This window comes from Neolamprologus multifasciatus, chromosome 17 (assembly GCF_963576455.1).
Source record: "Neolamprologus multifasciatus chromosome 17, fNeoMul1.2, whole genome shotgun sequence".
In the NCBI taxonomy this organism is placed as follows: Eukaryota; Metazoa; Chordata; class Actinopteri; order Cichliformes; family Cichlidae; genus Neolamprologus; species Neolamprologus multifasciatus.
In genome coordinates this window covers 19,505,363-19,521,947 of record NC_140455.1, presented here as the reverse complement: position 1 = coordinate 19,521,947, position 16,585 = coordinate 19,505,363, and the positions used below count along the sequence as shown (strand labels likewise).

The window sequence follows — 16,585 nt, the reverse complement described above, 5'->3', positions numbered from 1 at the left end:
ATTAAAATCACTTATGAACTGAATCTCCTGTTGACTCTCTGAATGTTGCAGAGAGCATAATAAGGGAAAATATATACAAATTAAATGCACATTTTAACTGAATGATTAAAAATGCAGAGATTAGAAACCAGTTGGTGACATCACAGTGGCTCTATTTGTATTTTAAAAACATTTAATATTAGTTTCTGACATGTTGCTCTTGTTTCTCCATGGTGTGATTTCTGTCTTGTTGTGTGTCAGCGAGGGCAGGACTCCTACTATCTGCTAGTGTTCATCATCTTGTGCGCGGCTGGAATCACTTTATGCCTCATCACCTCCCTCACTGTGGAATTTCTTGGTCTTTCTGCAGCCACCAACCTGCACCACAACCTCCTCAACAAGATCATTCACGCTCCCATCAGGTACATAAAACAGAACAGCAACAAGACCAGAGTAGACATCTGTAAAAAAGCTCGAAGCTCACATTTAATCTTTTAAGCAAACCTACGTCTGCTTTCATAACCTGTTGGAAGTTGTTTTTGTCTTTTAAATGCTGAATTCTTAGTCTTTTAATCTATATGTGTTTACTTGGTAGTAAAGGTGTGTGTAAAAGTTGTATTTTTTATTTTACTTATAACCTGTGCTGTTTTTTTGCGCTGAAGCGAGAATGGACCCTGGAGGTGAAGCTGTGCATTTGCTGGTTAATTAGCGGTCTGAGTTTGAAGACTAACAAATATCCTAAAGAGTGAAGCCTTTACATGGGAGCTTCTTGATATGTGGATTAACCTTTTTAATAAATCTGCTGGCGGTTTTGATCCAGCACCTATGTCATTGTGCCATAGGGCTCACCTATGGCTGTAGGAAGTGCCCCAAATAATAATAATATTAAGACTGGCACTAGAAGACGCAGAACTGAGCTTTTTCTGAATGGTGTCATGGGTTACCCCTAACGACGGGGTGAAGGGTGCAGTCATTTAGACTACTGTGCATCAAAAGGTAGTTTGAACTTCTGTGCAGGCGTTTTGGGTATGTTAGACTTGGAGGAGCAAGGACATGGATGAATTATCTCTGGGCTGGGTTGGAAAACGCATCAGTGTGCTGTTGGAAGAGTAATATGTGGTGATGAATGGAAGAGAGTCAGGGGAGCGTTGATTGTATTTCCTCACATCACTTTTGTAAGTGGTAGAAAATCATCAGAATCAGAATACTTTATTGATCCCTCGGGGAAATTATGTAAAATGGATGGATGGATCCGCTGAACAGTGTGTTTTTGAGTGTGACTGGGGACTTTGGCGAACCATCCTCACACTTGAGCTGCATCTCTAAGGAAACAGTTGAGTAATGTGTGTGGCTGCACTTGTCCCGCTGTTCTTCGCTCATCATCGGTCTTCGTAATTGATGGAAAGTTTTCTGTTGCTCTTTCTGCAGACTCCCTTTCTTTTCTTCAGGATTACATAACCCTTCTTTAAACACCTCTCTCCACAGGTTCTTTGACATCACTCCTTTGGGACAGATCCTCAACAGATTCTCAGCTGATACCAACATCATCGACCAGGTAAACTGATGAATTTGCATAAGAGATAATGGACTCGAGGCCCATGTGGAAGCGTATACACAACTGCTGCACTGATCAGATGTTTTAATTATTATTCCTGGTTAGCCGTCAAAGTGAAGTTGTGATTTGTTTGTGTTTTGCTAAACTAAAAGAAGGAAGCAAACATGACTGAACTCCCACTTCCTCATTTCCTTTCATTGTAGCATATTCCTTCAACGCTGGAATCTTTGACGAGATCCACGCTGCTCTGTTTGTCAGGCATCGGGGTCATAGCCTCAATTACTCCTATTTTCCTGGTTGCCTTGGTTCCCCTGGCTGTGGCCTTCTACTTCATTCAGAAGTATTTCAGAGTCGCTTCCAAGTATGTCCACAGTGTATTTGTTGTAGCTGCAGTGCATAATTTTTCTATCTAAACAAATCAGGGAGTTTATTTAGATGCAGTGAGCTGAATCTCCTCACTGCAGGAAACAGGAAACATCAACTTGATGATTTATGGGAACATGAATTCTGAATGAGTACACCAGAGGACATCATGCAAATAGGATTCAGTGTGTAATATGCATGTGTACACTTGTGCATGGGAGATTTCATATGAAGTGATATGCATATGTAAAAACACCTCCTCTCAGGGACCTCCAAGACCTCGATGACTCAACACAGCTTCCTCTGCTCTGCCACTTCTCTGAGACTGCAGAAGGTCTCACCACCATACGAGCTTTCAGGTACATGTTTGTCTTTCATGCACTGAAATTTGCAACCCTTGTTTTTTTTCTAAAAATTGGTCAAAAAATGTGAAAGACGATTTTACGGCTGCTATTAAGAAGAGAGTTTCCATTGAGCTCTGCAGAAGATCATTCGTAAACAGAAGAAATCTAAACAGTGGTGAATTTTTTATATTCTTCAGTTCAAACTACTAAAGTTCAAACTGGAAATCAAGAGGAATATAGAAGATAGCGTGTATTGGCATAGCTTTTGTAAAAGATGTACTTCAGTCATGTTTTACAGGCATGAACATTTTTTCATGTTTATTTTAATGTTTTGTGTCTTTTTTTCTTCTGCCTGTGGTAACTTGAGTTGAAAACAAGTGAACTTCTTTTAAGTTCCTGAAGATGTTTCAAATCTCAGGTTTTTCCACTTCTGATGCCACATTTAGATAAGAGGTAGAACATCGTCAAGAGCCTAAAAGAAGTCCACTTACTTTCATATCAAGCCCATTAAATGACCTTGACCTGGATGACTGAGAAGCTAGACTGGCACTGTAAGTCTGCGGTTCTCAAATGAGGTCTGGGACCCGCAGAGGTCCAAAAAAGCTCACTGCATAATTTGCTATGAATCCTAAGTTTGTGCTGTATTATTACAAATATAAAGATGGAGACATTTTATACCAATGTTTGGGCCCAATAGACACTGATATGAAAATGGCAAAGTACAAGTACTTTGTACGTACCTATAGTTTTCAGGCATCTGTACTTTACATGACTCCTTATTTTTCTGACATCTTTTTGATTCCTATCGCTAAATTTTAACACAAATATCTCTACTTTCCACTCCTCACATTCTCAATACAGACGCATTACTCTAGATTTAACACATTTAAGGGTAGGTACTGATTGTTTCTCATCACTGCACACCTTCCAGACTTCCAGCCAATTTTAACCTAAATAAAGGGAACAATAACACATAAAAGACAACTTTACTGGTGTATCCATCATTGCACATGACTGATCTAAAAGATATAAAAATGAAAGAGGCAAAGCAAAGACATAAAATCTTTCTGCAATGAGAGAGGAAATGTGCTGTTAGTGACATTATGAGAGCACATGAAGACACTGGTCAGCTAGCTTTGCTCAAAAACAACTCGTAGAAAGAACGATTTTTTACTTTTGAGGAAAAGTTAAATCAGTATTATTGCTTCAGAGGAAACTATAGTATTGAATAGACCAATCACAACACCTGTGGGTTGCGTCAGTGTGACGTGCAGTTCCATTTCTAGGCAAGAATACATCATGTTATGGTGTAGGCTACATACCATAGATTTATCCTGGAAGTATAAAGCCTCAGTCAGAGTGCAACAAAGTATCCCTGCATTGGTGCAGCTCAGCTCCTTATCCAGCTAGCTATCTGGCACGCGTGGCCAGGGCTTTATCTGCTGCAGACCGGCTTTGACTGGCTTTTGCATTCAGTCCTTCACAGGCATCACCTTTGCATGCCTAATTCCAAACTTTGAAGTTGAGTCCACACAGATCTCCATAGAAAAAGCATAACTCTTGAAGCTCTTTTCTGAACTGAGTGGTTTTGTATTTCGTGCTGACTGATAGAGCGAAATGACTGAGTTTGTGAAGTTATTGAAGATGATCTTTGCCTGTGCAGCAAGGCTTGGAAAAATCTGGAGACCGTTCTAATGGTCATCAAACACGTCTTTATTGAGGTGTCAAAACACTTCATTAAGGGTACAGGGAAGGTTGTCTTCATTATGGAATGAGTTAAAGTGTCTTTTAGCACTTTTTATCCTGTCACCTTCCATAGTAGAGCTGTTCAGAGCCCTTTAGATTGATAGGATTGCTGTCTTTGCAGCTCTCTCGTAAGCTGTCACAGTTTAGGTTTTACTTTCAAACATTTTGTGTTGTGCTTTGCTGCCGTTCCTGTGGCGGTAGCGAGAGAAGTATCTTCTTGTATTTCTGTATTCAGCCTCGTTCCCATCGTCCGGATAATCCAACATTAAGCAGCTCTCACGCTTTTTTCTCTGCGTTTTCCCTGAGGACTTCCTCTTCCTAACACACACAAATATACAAACACTGAAGGACTCACACACACACAAAAACAGTGAATCTGGTGTTGAGACAGATTCTTGGCAATCGTGGGATAGTTCCCATTATCGTAACCACTGGTCTCGTTCCAAACCACGTCTGGTTTAGATGGCAGTGATTTACTACTGAATACAAACAAAGATAAAACTTTGAGATTCAGCAGGCTGAAGTACAGTCGAGCTGCTCCCCTTCTTTAATTGAAAAACAGTGTACTTCTTACTTCCTGTTTGCATTTTGTTTGTTATTTGTACTCCCTGTGTGAGTTTATTGTTTGTGTTCATTATTGAGGATTTAGGGGAAGATGATGTCAGCAAGTGATCAAAAGCCAAAGGCAGGAGGGCACCAGCAGTTCAGTGCATTGGTGAAGCCGTTAAACAACTGATGTGTCTTCTGTTCAATTACATGTTTGCTGCAGACACGAGGCTCGGTTCAAACAGCGCATGCTGGAGCTGACCGACACCAACAACACAGCGTACCTGTTTCTGTCTGCTGCCAACCGCTGGCTCGAGGTCCGAACGGTGAGAAACTCTTTTCATCGGACTCAGAAGAGGAGAAAGTGTTTGGTTATATAAATATGAGAGAGAGAAGATCTGAAGCTTTTGCTGCGTGTTGGGATTTGTTATGAATATGTTGTATTAGTGATATTTTGTTTCCTGATGTCTCTGCAGGACTACCTTGGAGCAGTGATTGTACTGGCAGCGGCGGCAGCCTCAATATGGAGTTTCCATTACGGGCTTCATCCTGGAGGTCTGGTGGGCCTGGGCCTTACCTACGCCCTCACTGTGCGTTTTCTCTTTTATGTATTCATTTTATTGTTATTGTCTTTTTTTTTTTACTCTTTATTCAGTCAGTGAGTTGCCCTCCATTTGTAGTTAGACACTAATTTAAATTACTGTGCTTTAAAAGCAAGTGTTTCAAACCTAAATTGACCCGGGGTTACGTGGGAGAACAAACACGCTGAGTTTAAATTATATTACTTACTATTTAATGGATCATTTCTGCTGTGTAATAAGTCTGTGTAAAGATGAGAACCAATGCAAATGTACACCTGACAACATAAATACAGCCAAATACACTCCCTTACAATAGAAAAATTATTAATCATCTGATATTTTCTCATGCAATGTGGATTTGCTGACAGCCTGAAAGCTTACTTTTACTGTTTGTGTGCGACTGGAAGTATTTGATTCAGAATGGAAGGAATTTATGATAGTTTGATTTGTGACTTCTGAACACAGCTTTAGGCAGGGCTTCACCAACAGGGTTCATTAACACATTTTGTGGCTCAAACAAAAAAAACAAACACCAAATGAGCCTGTCAGGCTAGATTTTAATATAAACCATTAACAACAGCAACAACAGAAGCAACAGACCAATTATTCAGTTTGGCAACACATGGTGCCATTCAAAGTGATGCTGATGTATAAATATGATCTCCATGCTACAAAAATGCCTCTGTGCAGGTCACCAACTACCTGAACTGGGTTGTGAGGAACCTGGCAGACCTCGAGGTTCAGATGGCAGCTGTGAAGAAGGTCAACAGCTTCCTCAGCACAGAGTCGGAGAACTACGAGGGCTCTATGGGTAACTCAGTGTTAGGCTGATGGAGCAGATATAGCAACATTTTGTAAATGTTTATTGTGATTTACATCCCTGTATTCATCATAAGCTCTTCTTAATCAGAGTCTTTCTAAGAACTTACTCCTCTATTCATCCTTTCTGGAGGTATAGACCTAAAATATATAAACTTACTTTGTGGGGGAATTATACAATCAAAAATGCCTTGCAGTGCCCTCCACATCCAGCAGCCTTTAAGAACCAGACAATCCCAGTAAACATGCGAGTGGTTTGCACTGTGGTTTCCACAGTTCCTCCAGCAAACCTGCGGGCCTTTGGTGTCTATTTACTGCTCAGCTTTGACGTCTTTGATGGAAAAATGTGGCCTAAACATGGCGGAGTATGTCTTTACATCTCCACCAGCAGCATCAGTATATAAAAGTGTGATAAAATTGCATCTGCAGTGCAATGGCACAAACTGATGTTCCACATGATACACACACACACACACGCGCGCACAGATCTATGTATGGTTGTTTGCCAAAGGAATGGAGTGGACTGTGACTGTACAGTATGCATGTGATGTGAACAGGTTCACTGTGTTCAGTGAGTGTATGTGTGTAAAACCTTTTTCATAGTTTTATCTTTTGCTTATGACTCCAGAAGTTGTGTGTTTGGGTTTATGGACTGTTTCTATGGTGAAATGCAAAAGCTGCCGGCATCTTTTTTTCCCAGTTGAAGAGATGACAAAACATGAACACTTCATTATTTAATCAATTTAGCATAGTACCACTGAGAGTACTAATGCCTAGCCAGGCCAAAATTAAACCAAACCTGACCAAACTATTTTACATGTTGTACAAAACGGGAAAATATTTCGCTGGTCAGCCAAAGAACATGTTGCTGAGGCAGAGCAGCTACAGTATTTCAGGAAACATAACAAAAACAATTCCTGAGCTTGATGAATGGCTAGAAGAAAGTGAAGGGATAAAAAAAGGAGGCACGATGGAACGAGAAAATACTTTATCTCAAATTTTTCTTTAAAAAAAAAAAATCTGAAACAAAGGAAAGTCCAGTTAAGAACTGTCTCTCTGTCTCTCTGTATCTGATTGAGTTTTCCACTGAAGCCTTTTTCTTACAGTAAATGACCCACAAAACCAAAGTCCTCACTGACATCATGGAAGCTTCCAGCAAACTGATAAAGGTAGAAACAAATGAGGAGTAAGCTAAAAGCAGGACTATGAAATCCTTACCTTTCAGTGCAGTAATATGATCAATGCAGGACGCAGACTCAGCTTTTTTGTAGCATGTCATAGGACTGCTAACACGCAAATATTTTCTTTATTTTCTTTATTTTCTTTAGTTGACTGTTGGAGGCCAAAATCATAACTGATATTAAAATATGAATAATTGCCAGCAGCGGTTTTATTGTTTACTGTAACTCAGGATGGAGAGTGTTTTTTTTTCCTTCATCTTTTTGTTTCAGTTAAAACAGTCCCCTTGGTTTATGACCAAAACAAACAGCATGCTAACACAGCAAAGTAAACTTGATCAGAACTACATCTTTTAAACTGTAACATGCTACCATATTAATTGTGAGCATGTTGGAATACAGAGGTTAGCTGTTAGCCCCCCAGAGCCTCTTGACCTTTTCCTCAGTGCATTAGTAGCATTACTGGAACACACAGCCATGGCCCAAAAAGTCAGCATGCCCCTGTTTTAGTGCGTATGTAGCACCAACATTTGAAACAAAATGAGATGTGAAAGAGACAGAGGCTAAATAACGGAGCATAAAAACACCAGGGAGGAAAGAATTGTAACAAACATGTGCAAAAGGGATCAAAATTAATGAATAATCAGTTATAAATAAGCAAATGAAATTTGGCTGCACTATTATAGCAAAGATGTGTAAAAGAACAAAAAACAAAACCTGAGGTGCAGTCACTCTGGCTGTGATTGCCCTCTGCGGGTGATTATACACATCTCTGCCCAGGGATCGTGTTCAGGGTTGTGGACTCAAATGCAGGACTTAGGTGCCAAAAACCAAACATAAGATGAGCATCTGAGGCTGATTAAATAACAAAAAGTTCTATAATGTAAGAATTAGCAGAGAGCAAAGCATCCAGGAAACAGTAGGAATACTTCTTTAGAAAACACAGAGAAACCCAAGCTGAAGAACTCAGAGGTACGGTAAGTTGCTAGTCCATACTGACTTTTGCACATTTATAGTACCTTTCCACATTCCAGAATTCAAAGCATACGAGGCAAAGGGAAGTTTGTTTTTTAGCTTAGACCTGCAGTGTGCACCTCTTAGTTGGTTCAGATCGAGGTCGGATCACGTTTACATCATAGATGATTGGTTCTTCACCAACCCCACAAAGATCCTTCCTACAAAGGATCTTAGTGGGGTTGTTTTACACCTGAGTGCGATTACTGTGTTCACATCTGATCATCTGACAAATGAACTGCACCATCAAGGAAAAATAACTAGAATTCAATTTAAATGGACTAAACACAGCAGGTGTGAAAGCATCCTAAGTGCTTTCTGAAAGAGGAAACAGGCGGGAACCAAAACACAGTTGAAGACAATCAACGAATCTGTGAGTGTAGAGAAAGGACGAAACACTACTCACAAGGGAAAACTGTCAGGGTTTCTGGGTCGTTGACCCAGTATTTTCAGTTCACGTTCACCGTTTATCTACTGCCTGTTCCACTTCCTGTTTTATTGTGTTAGCCTTAGTCTGTGTGCATTATGTTCAGTCCTCTTCCCATTTATCATTAGTTCATTATGTTCAGCTGTTCACTCACCTGTCTCCAATCGTTATCATTACTAGTCATGTATTTAAGCCCTCTCTTCCCTTCAGCCCTTGTCGTGTCATTGATGTTATGTTGTCGTCTCCGCCTTCGTTCAGTCAGCCAGCCATTCAGTCTTTCAGTCAGTCCTTCAGTCATTCAGTCAGTCGTCCAGCCAGCCATTTCCTTCCTCTGTTCTGTTTGTTCACTCCATCAATGATAAAACACCAACCTTCACCTACCTACCTGTGAGTCCAGCGTTTGGGTCCTCCTTCTCTCATCCACTCAGCAGCCCCTGACAAAAACTGAACCTTTCAAAGTAAGGACAGGAAGCAACTAAAGAAACTAAAGAAACTAGACAGATATAAGGAAGAAAAATAGATGAGACAGAAAAAGGAACAGAATGGAAACAAAGGGGAACTAATTACACACAATCCTAAAGTCAACAGTAACTGAAGCTAAGAACTTAAATCTAGAAAATAAACAATGGATAAAATAGGAAATTGCCAACAACTGTGTGAAAAGAAAACTACATACTAACAATAACAGAACCCTTATCCAAAGAAACAAAGAAACACAAATCGAGTTTTAAAGAAATTGTTATAGTTTACCAATGCTTGCTTAGACTGAGGCCAACTAAGTTCTGAAGCCTCAAAAAGCTACAACTTGAGGCAAAAATTAGAGTCATTATCAGAGAGTACTGGATAGAGTCTGAATCGTTCAAAAACTGCAGGATATTTAGCAGTAAAATGCTGTGGCATATAATCAGAATTTCAGTAAAAGGTCCACTGGCTTTCACCCATACCATCCTGAGCACACCCAGTCCCATCTATGGGCAAAGGGATCATTGAAAAGTCTCCTATCTGTGGTGTTATGACATGCTCCGCATGGTCTATAGCTCCTGTTTACACCATGCAGGACTGTTATATAGACAGTAGCAGCTGTAAGAGGTCTGCTTTTTGTTGTGGTGTTCTTAAACTTCAAGAGCTGTTTTCTGGTTTGAAGGGTCTGAGAGTGAGTAAGAATTAAAGTTTAAAAAAAAGAGAGGAATAAACCACCTTCTGTGTCTCTCTCTACAGATGCCTCTCAGGTCCCTGAGAACTGGCCCCAGGACGGTGAGATAAAGATCCAGGGCCTGTGTGTGCGCTACGACCCAATGCTCAAACCGGTGCTCAAACACGTAAACGCATACATCAAACCAGGCCAGAAGGTAAATACTGATTCTGTGAGAAGAATGGAATCATTCAATCATTCAGGAGTTTTCATCTGGTAGAGTGGTGGAACTAGATTTCCTAAAGTTAATAAAGTCGGTTAATGCTGTATGTGTGGAGGCAAAGCTCCCATTAAGTCTACCATATATAATTTTATTTTCATAAATTTTTAAGTGCCTGTCCCTTAATATAAGACAGCCCACAGGGACTTTACAGAGTTCTTCTACACTCAGAAGTCTGACACTGGCGTACATGTCCATGTTATGCAGCATACCTTTTCTTAAGTTATGTCTGCAGGAGCAGTGGGTCACAGAGGTTTGCAAGGAACCGTGGGCCTCACTTAACACTGCAATGAAAAAGCTGTGTCATACAGACAGGAGAAAATTTTCCCAAGAGGCCCAATGGGAAGTTCAGGGGGAAGAGAATATTTACTCACAGTAATGATTGGAAGGACCGGAGCAGTTTAAAACACCTGAATGATTCTTGGATGGAAAGCAACTCCTTTTCATTTTCCTCAAAGTCTGTTGTTAGACTCTGAGCACCTCCTCCAAAACTCCAAAAAAGGAGAGAGTCCATGTTACACCTATTTGAGTTGTGATTTTTTTTTAGAGTCAGAAAAAGACAAAATGGGGCAACCGTGGCTCAGGGGATTGTGAAGCTCATCTATAACCGGAGATTTGCCAGTTTGATCCCCCAGCTCTCTCTGTCCTGGTCGTTGTGTCCTTGGGCAAGACACTTCACCTACCGCCTACTGGTGTTGGCCAGAGGGGCCGATGGCGCGATATAGCAGCCTCGCTTCTGTCAGTCTGCCCCAGGGCAGCTGTGGCTACAACTGTAGCTTGCCTCCACCAGTGTGTGAATGTGAGAGTGAATGAATAGTGGAATTGTACAGCGCTTTGGGTGCCTAGAAAAGCGCTATATAAATGCAATCCATTATTATTATTATTATTAAAACATTAGTAAGCTTGGTTAGTGAACTGCATCTAGTTCATGTTGCAAACTAAGTAACAGACTAATAAAATACTTTTTAAACAGACTCAAAAAAATCTTCTTGGACTTTCCTGTAGCACAGCAAGCAATGTTATCTGCTTAATAATCAAATTTAAAATCTAAAAAAGTCATCTGCTTAGAGGAGGTGAAGATTATACTCCTGAAAGATAAATTACCACAGACTTTCCTGTGCAAAGTAAAATTCTCCTGTTACTGTTTCTCAGGAATAACAGGCAAACATGTGTTGCTGTACATTGTACCCTGAGAGTTTATGTATGAAACTGGCTAACTAGTGCTTAGCACTCTGCCCTCTGAACTACGGCTACATGTGTCTATGAAATAAAAATCGAACTAGTCCCAAACACAGAGGTTTTAAAAACCAGAGTGCAAAAATCCGTGGGTAATATATTGCAGTTGCTACATCCATCTTCTATATACAGCCTACGCTTGGCATGTATTTTATTTAGAGTAGATGTGCTTACGTATACAAATGGTTGTGTTAAATAAAAACGCACCGCCTGTACAGTAGGATACCTATAAAGATATAATTAAATGTGCTTTGAAGTGCTTAGTAATTCAGACCTGTGTAGCCTGGCTGATCCTTTCCTAAGGTGAACTTTGTTTTAAAGTGTGGAGATGTTGCTGGAGTTTTCTTTGAACTCACAGCCACATGCCTCTAATAAACTGTAAAATGACACTTGGTCACCAAGCTCCATCCACGCACAGCATGTAGCTGCTACCCTGTTATCACACAGGTGTCTGATGTCTCACAGCAGCATCAAGCGCAGTGAAGCTTATTGGTTTTTCTCTCCTCAGGTGGGGATCTGTGGCCGCACAGGCAGCGGGAAGTCTTCTCTGTCGTTGGCTTTTTTCAACATGGTGGATATTTTTGAAGGTGAGTCTCCTGTCATGCTGTTAGCTCTCCTCACAAGGAGAGAGCACGTTGTTTTTTTCCACTTCTTTCATCTTCAAGCTTTGCTTTCTGTCCCTGAAGCCTCCCTGTCTTTCTCTGGTTCGGTATGTTTATGTCTCATTAAGATAATCTCTGTTCTGTTTGGAAACTTTGCGGAAAGATTTCCCTCGGGGTTGTTTCTGTGAGTAGCTCTTGACCCAAGGTTCTGCTTGACCCAAAAGGCAAAAACAATCACGCTGTTATGTTCCCCGTTTTTGGTTTCCAGTTTCCTCTGAGTCACTTACAAAATAAAAACCTTGCCCTTCAAAAGATGTTTCTGACAGGAGGATTTACAGATTTTCAAGAGTAAAATTAAACTGTTATGTGAAATTTAATTACTTTTCATGAGGTTTTGAGTGGATTCATGATTTCACACCCCCTTCTCCCCTTCTTTATTTCTTTTTCTTCTTTGGTTGATGGAAAGCTGTTGTGAGACTGTTTATAAAAGATGGATTTAGTCTCAGAAAAGAAGCCGTTGCCTCTGAATCTTGCAGTCTTCCTAATGGCCAGCAGGGACAGCTTCGGTGATTGCATAAAATAAGTTTTGCTCTCAGCTGCTCAGTTTTTTATGTTGATTTTGTACACTGTGGTCCCACTTAGAATAAATAATGCAACACTTTATTTAGGGTGTGGAAGTGTGGAGTATCTTTTATTTCTCGCTAGAATTGATCTACATCTTGTTGTCTTTGAAGATGAAGATCAGGTCTGTAACCATTCGTCAGACTGAGTCAGTCTGACTGATTTCAAATTGGCACTTTCATGGAGTTTCTTTGTCAGAATAAATCGATTAACTTTTAGAAATGAGGGAAAATCTGTTGCTGTCTATGTAAACAGAAAGTCACATTCACTACTTAGATTCATGCTCCGGTCAGAACCTCATAGATCTGAAACAGAACTTCTTCCACAGATAGTGATGTCACTGCTGCCTCTCCAGCTTTGCTGTTATATGGGAAAATATCCAGAATACAGCCAACTGGTAAGCAGATGAGTGGAGAACCCTGCTGCAAAGAGGTGTATTGCTCCGTGTCTGATATTGATTACCAACATCTTAGAATCAGTCTTTGAAGCTACACTTCACACAATTTGTGCAAAAACTGGACAACACAAGATTGGAACAAAGTTGTCTGCTGTGACATTCAGATTATAGGATCAAAATTTGGTGTAAGCGGCATGAAAGTGTGGCTCTGTCTTGTCCTGTATTGATGGTTTAGGCTGCTGCTGGTGTAATAGTGTGGGGTGTTTTTTTTAGTACCAACTGAATGACATTTAAACACCACAGCCCACCTGAGTATTGTTGCTGCTTCAGTAGGATAATGCCCCAGGTCACAAAGCTGAAATCAATTGTACTCTAATGGCCTCCACAGTGACCACCTCTGGGATGTGGAGAAACAGGAGATTCACATTATGGATGAGCAGCTGATAAATCTGTAGCAGCTCTGGGGAATGCAGCACCTTGTTGAATTTGTGCCACGAGAAATTAAGGCAGTTCTGAGAACACAATGGGCTCCAAGCTGATACTAACAATGTCCTGAATATCACAGGTAGGATCGGGGGCCAAGGGAAACCCTGGTGAATACCAGCACCAATACCAGATACCAAAAAGCATGCTTGACTTTGTGTGGGAGAGAGGAAGGAGACATGATTTTGGTTATATGACCTGATGGCTCGTAACAACACTGTGGTACACAGTACCTGACACATGTAGACTAGACTGTCAAACTTCATGACTGCTCCAGAAGTTTCCTGACAGTAAAGAGCTGTTCCACTGTTCCACAACTAGAACCGAAGCTGGATTGCTCCTCCTGAATCTGAGATGCTTGTTATGTGGATTCAAGCTGTCCATGATATTTATAGACCCAAATACGACTTGAACAAGCTTAATAGAGTTACTTTTATAAATCCAATATGCTATAAATGATCTGTCAGAGTGAGCAGTAATAAAAGTATTTAAGGTGACTGAGTCCCAGAGACAAAATGACGATAGATATTGCAGTGAGTTTTGTTAGAACTAAAGCACTTCTTATTGTAAATTATTCCTTTAAAAGGTGTTCAGTCATCAGCCACTACTGCAGTACTATGTATATGTCAGAGGAAATATTTATTCAGCTCTTTTTAAACACTCGTGCGAGTCCTGCTAAGTGCAAATCTGAAGGCCTTTTTGTTCTTCGTGTGCCTTGTTTTACTCTAAGAGAACCTGAAGTAGACTCTTGTATCAAAGAACTAGGATAAGGACATAACAAAAAGGCTCGACCCAGTCTCCTGCACTCGTTTCCAGGCTCTAGACATGTTCCTTCAAGAGGGCAGAAATAAAGTCCTAAAGCTGTCTGTTTTAGTTATTGCATTTTGAAAGCAAGTCGTAATCATACCACTCTGTTTTCACTCTGGCTGATGACGGCTGCTCCTAGACAGATTATTCAGACAGGGGTGAGATTACACAGTCACTTTTTCCATGCACTCACACACACAGCTGGGAAGACAGTTCATTTAACTGTAAATTTAAGACCATTGTGTCAGCAACATTTCCTTATAAAGCAGTGAAATAAAAGCAGAGCACCTTCCTGGTGATTGCTCTTCTGAGTGAGCTGTACAGAACATTCTTGATTTCATCACCCTGAAAATAAAACAGTGTTCAGCTGAACAAAAACATTTGTTCAGGGTCGTTCATCGTGTCCACATGAAAGAGCTTTAGGAGAAAAGTGTAGATATTAAAGGTGGTTTAATTAAAGCAAACCTATACAAGTTTGTGCCAATGAGTGCAAATCCTCTGTGACACGTTTCTCTGCAATCAGGGACTCGGCTGGTTTCCATTCTGGTTATGTTCCTTTATAAAAACAAGGTTTCTGAGCACCTGTGTCATTTTGCAATTAAAATCTCCAGCTCATCACAACTACATCACCATATGCAAATTTCCAATCTATGAGGTTCTGACCCAACTCTGGTTGTTTGTAGTTCAGTTGAATTTCCGTTTACGTCGACAGCAACAGGTTTGCAATTTTTGACGATTTATCACAAACAGATTGCTAACTTGACTTGATTTGCTTGCACGCTGATGGGGAACTGATCCGTCTTGATGCAGCAAAGTCAGTTTAAAGATGGTAACTGACTGATGGCTGCAGACCTCGGCAGCCATTTCAAAGCAACAACATTGCACATTCACTGTAAACATCCTAATCATTTTTCCGTGCTGCGGTTGTGCAGCAACGTTTTTCCACAGTGCATCTTTAACATAAAATATTGAGTAAGAGACATCAGCTGGTCTACTTATTTTTAAATTATGTCATTTTTGTAAGACAGAAACTACACTGTTTGAGCCGATGGGTAAACATGAGTTATTAACTATTAGTTGATTAGCAAAATGCATCTATATTTCACTGTGGCATAAAATGAGGTGCCAACTCTGGCTGCCAAAAATATAAATAAAGATTAAAATAAATTGTACTTGATTAAGTGAACTGATGCTTAACAGTTAGTTTATACTGGCTGATGTCATCCTCCTGGTGAGAGGCCCATGGGAAAAGTGACATCACACCTGCTGGTGTAATGTCACCAAGCTTTGGTGATTTGTCTTATAATGCAGCTGTGAGATTTCCAGATTAAACAGAAGGAAAAGCAGCTTGGACTCTATTCCTGAAGCTGATGCAGAATGGTGTTTTTTGGTAGTATTCAGGAGAAGGTCGCAGTGAGAACAGCACACCTCAAGTGCCACTATAAATGAACTTCATGAGCTGTAGATATAGAAAGAAAGTTCAGAAGAAAGCTGTACTGGATAATTTAACTGTTATTTTTCTGTTATGAGAGGAGTGTCGGTGGCTATAAAACTACCTGGAATGTGAACACAGTGTTTTGCTTATTTGCAGGAAAGATCATCATAGATGGGATTGACATCTGTAAGCTTCCTCTGCAGACTCTCAGGTCTCGACTCTCGATCATCCTCCAGGACCCCGTCTTATTTAGTGGATCAATAAGGTAAACACTCGTGATTAACATGCCTACAGAAAACTTGACTATATCCTTTTTTAAAAAGTCTTTTTGAAGACTTATTATGTAAAGCCTTAGGATCTGGTTCCTCGCCATGTTTTCCTTCTCAGAGATTGCTGTTTATAATTTTATTCTTGTGTTACCAATCAGAACTATAATTTGTGCACTCTGTGGTCTGTACTTCCAAATCGGTTACCTAAAAGGTAAAGAGAGGTAACAGCAAAGATTAACATCAACAAAATCTGAATAAGATTTGTTTACAGAGCTTTAATTCAAATCTCCAAGATTAAAACCAGTAGTTATCTGCTAAAGGTGAACATAAACTGACTGTTGTTTGGTTCTCTAAAAAGTTTCTTATATACACAAAAAACTGATGTTGCGATGCACGTCAGACAAAAAAAAAAAAAAGTTTATCCCAAGGACTAATCACCCAAACAGAAACTCGACAAACCAAACCAAATGCAGAAACCAAACCAACACTCCACAAATGCACGGCACAATTTAGGAGAGCCAGCCCCACTGGGACAAGACTCAGCTGTGCACCTGCATGTAAAAGATAAATTGTCACTCTTTTGAGGCTGCCAGCATTCACATATTGGACAGACTAGACAGATTGTGTCAGAGACAAGTAAAGGAGGCCATATATGTCCACTGCGAACATCTATTGTTGAACAGCAGCAGCAACACTAGTCTTGAGAGCTCTTCCCAGGTAATCCAACCCCACCTACTCCTTGACATCAATAGCACACATGTGATGAACCAC

At 40.3% G+C, this 16,585-nt stretch overlaps 1 protein-coding gene and 1 long non-coding RNA gene across 9 annotated transcripts in view; one reads left to right on the top strand and one right to left on the bottom strand.

Moving 5' to 3' along the window:
• The window catches only part of abcc9 (ATP-binding cassette, sub-family C (CFTR/MRP), member 9), a 71,192-nt gene that overhangs the window by 41,594 nt on the left and 13,013 nt on the right, over positions 1 to 16,585 (top strand). For 7 of the 8 annotated variants that reach the window (XR_014870231.1, XR_014870232.1, XM_085138099.1 and 4 more), the window contains 10 exons: positions 241 to 401; positions 1,465 to 1,534; positions 1,738 to 1,895; positions 2,164 to 2,256; positions 4,757 to 4,859; positions 5,010 to 5,123; positions 5,805 to 5,925; positions 9,771 to 9,901; positions 11,709 to 11,787; positions 15,702 to 15,810. Coding sequence is in view for 6 of the 8 variants with exons in the window: in XM_085138099.1 (XP_084994225.1) it covers positions 241 to 401; positions 1,465 to 1,534; positions 1,738 to 1,895; positions 2,164 to 2,256; positions 4,757 to 4,859; positions 5,010 to 5,123; positions 5,805 to 5,925; positions 9,771 to 9,901; positions 11,709 to 11,787; positions 15,702 to 15,810 (1,139 nt within the window). In the remaining 2 variants the exon portion in view is untranslated. The remainder of the gene's footprint in view (positions 1 to 240; positions 402 to 1,464; positions 1,535 to 1,737; positions 1,896 to 2,163; positions 2,257 to 4,756; positions 4,860 to 5,009; positions 5,124 to 5,804; positions 5,926 to 9,770; positions 9,902 to 11,708; positions 11,788 to 15,701; positions 15,811 to 16,585) is intronic. The other variant, XM_085138100.1, reaches the window with a different exon arrangement.
• Positions 13,110 to 15,778, bottom strand: LOC146499315 (uncharacterized). Its single transcript, XR_014870254.1, has 2 exons — positions 15,667 to 15,778; positions 13,110 to 15,569 (listed from the first exon to the last, which is right to left on the bottom strand). It is a non-coding gene; the product is annotated as an uncharacterized LOC146499315 (long non-coding RNA).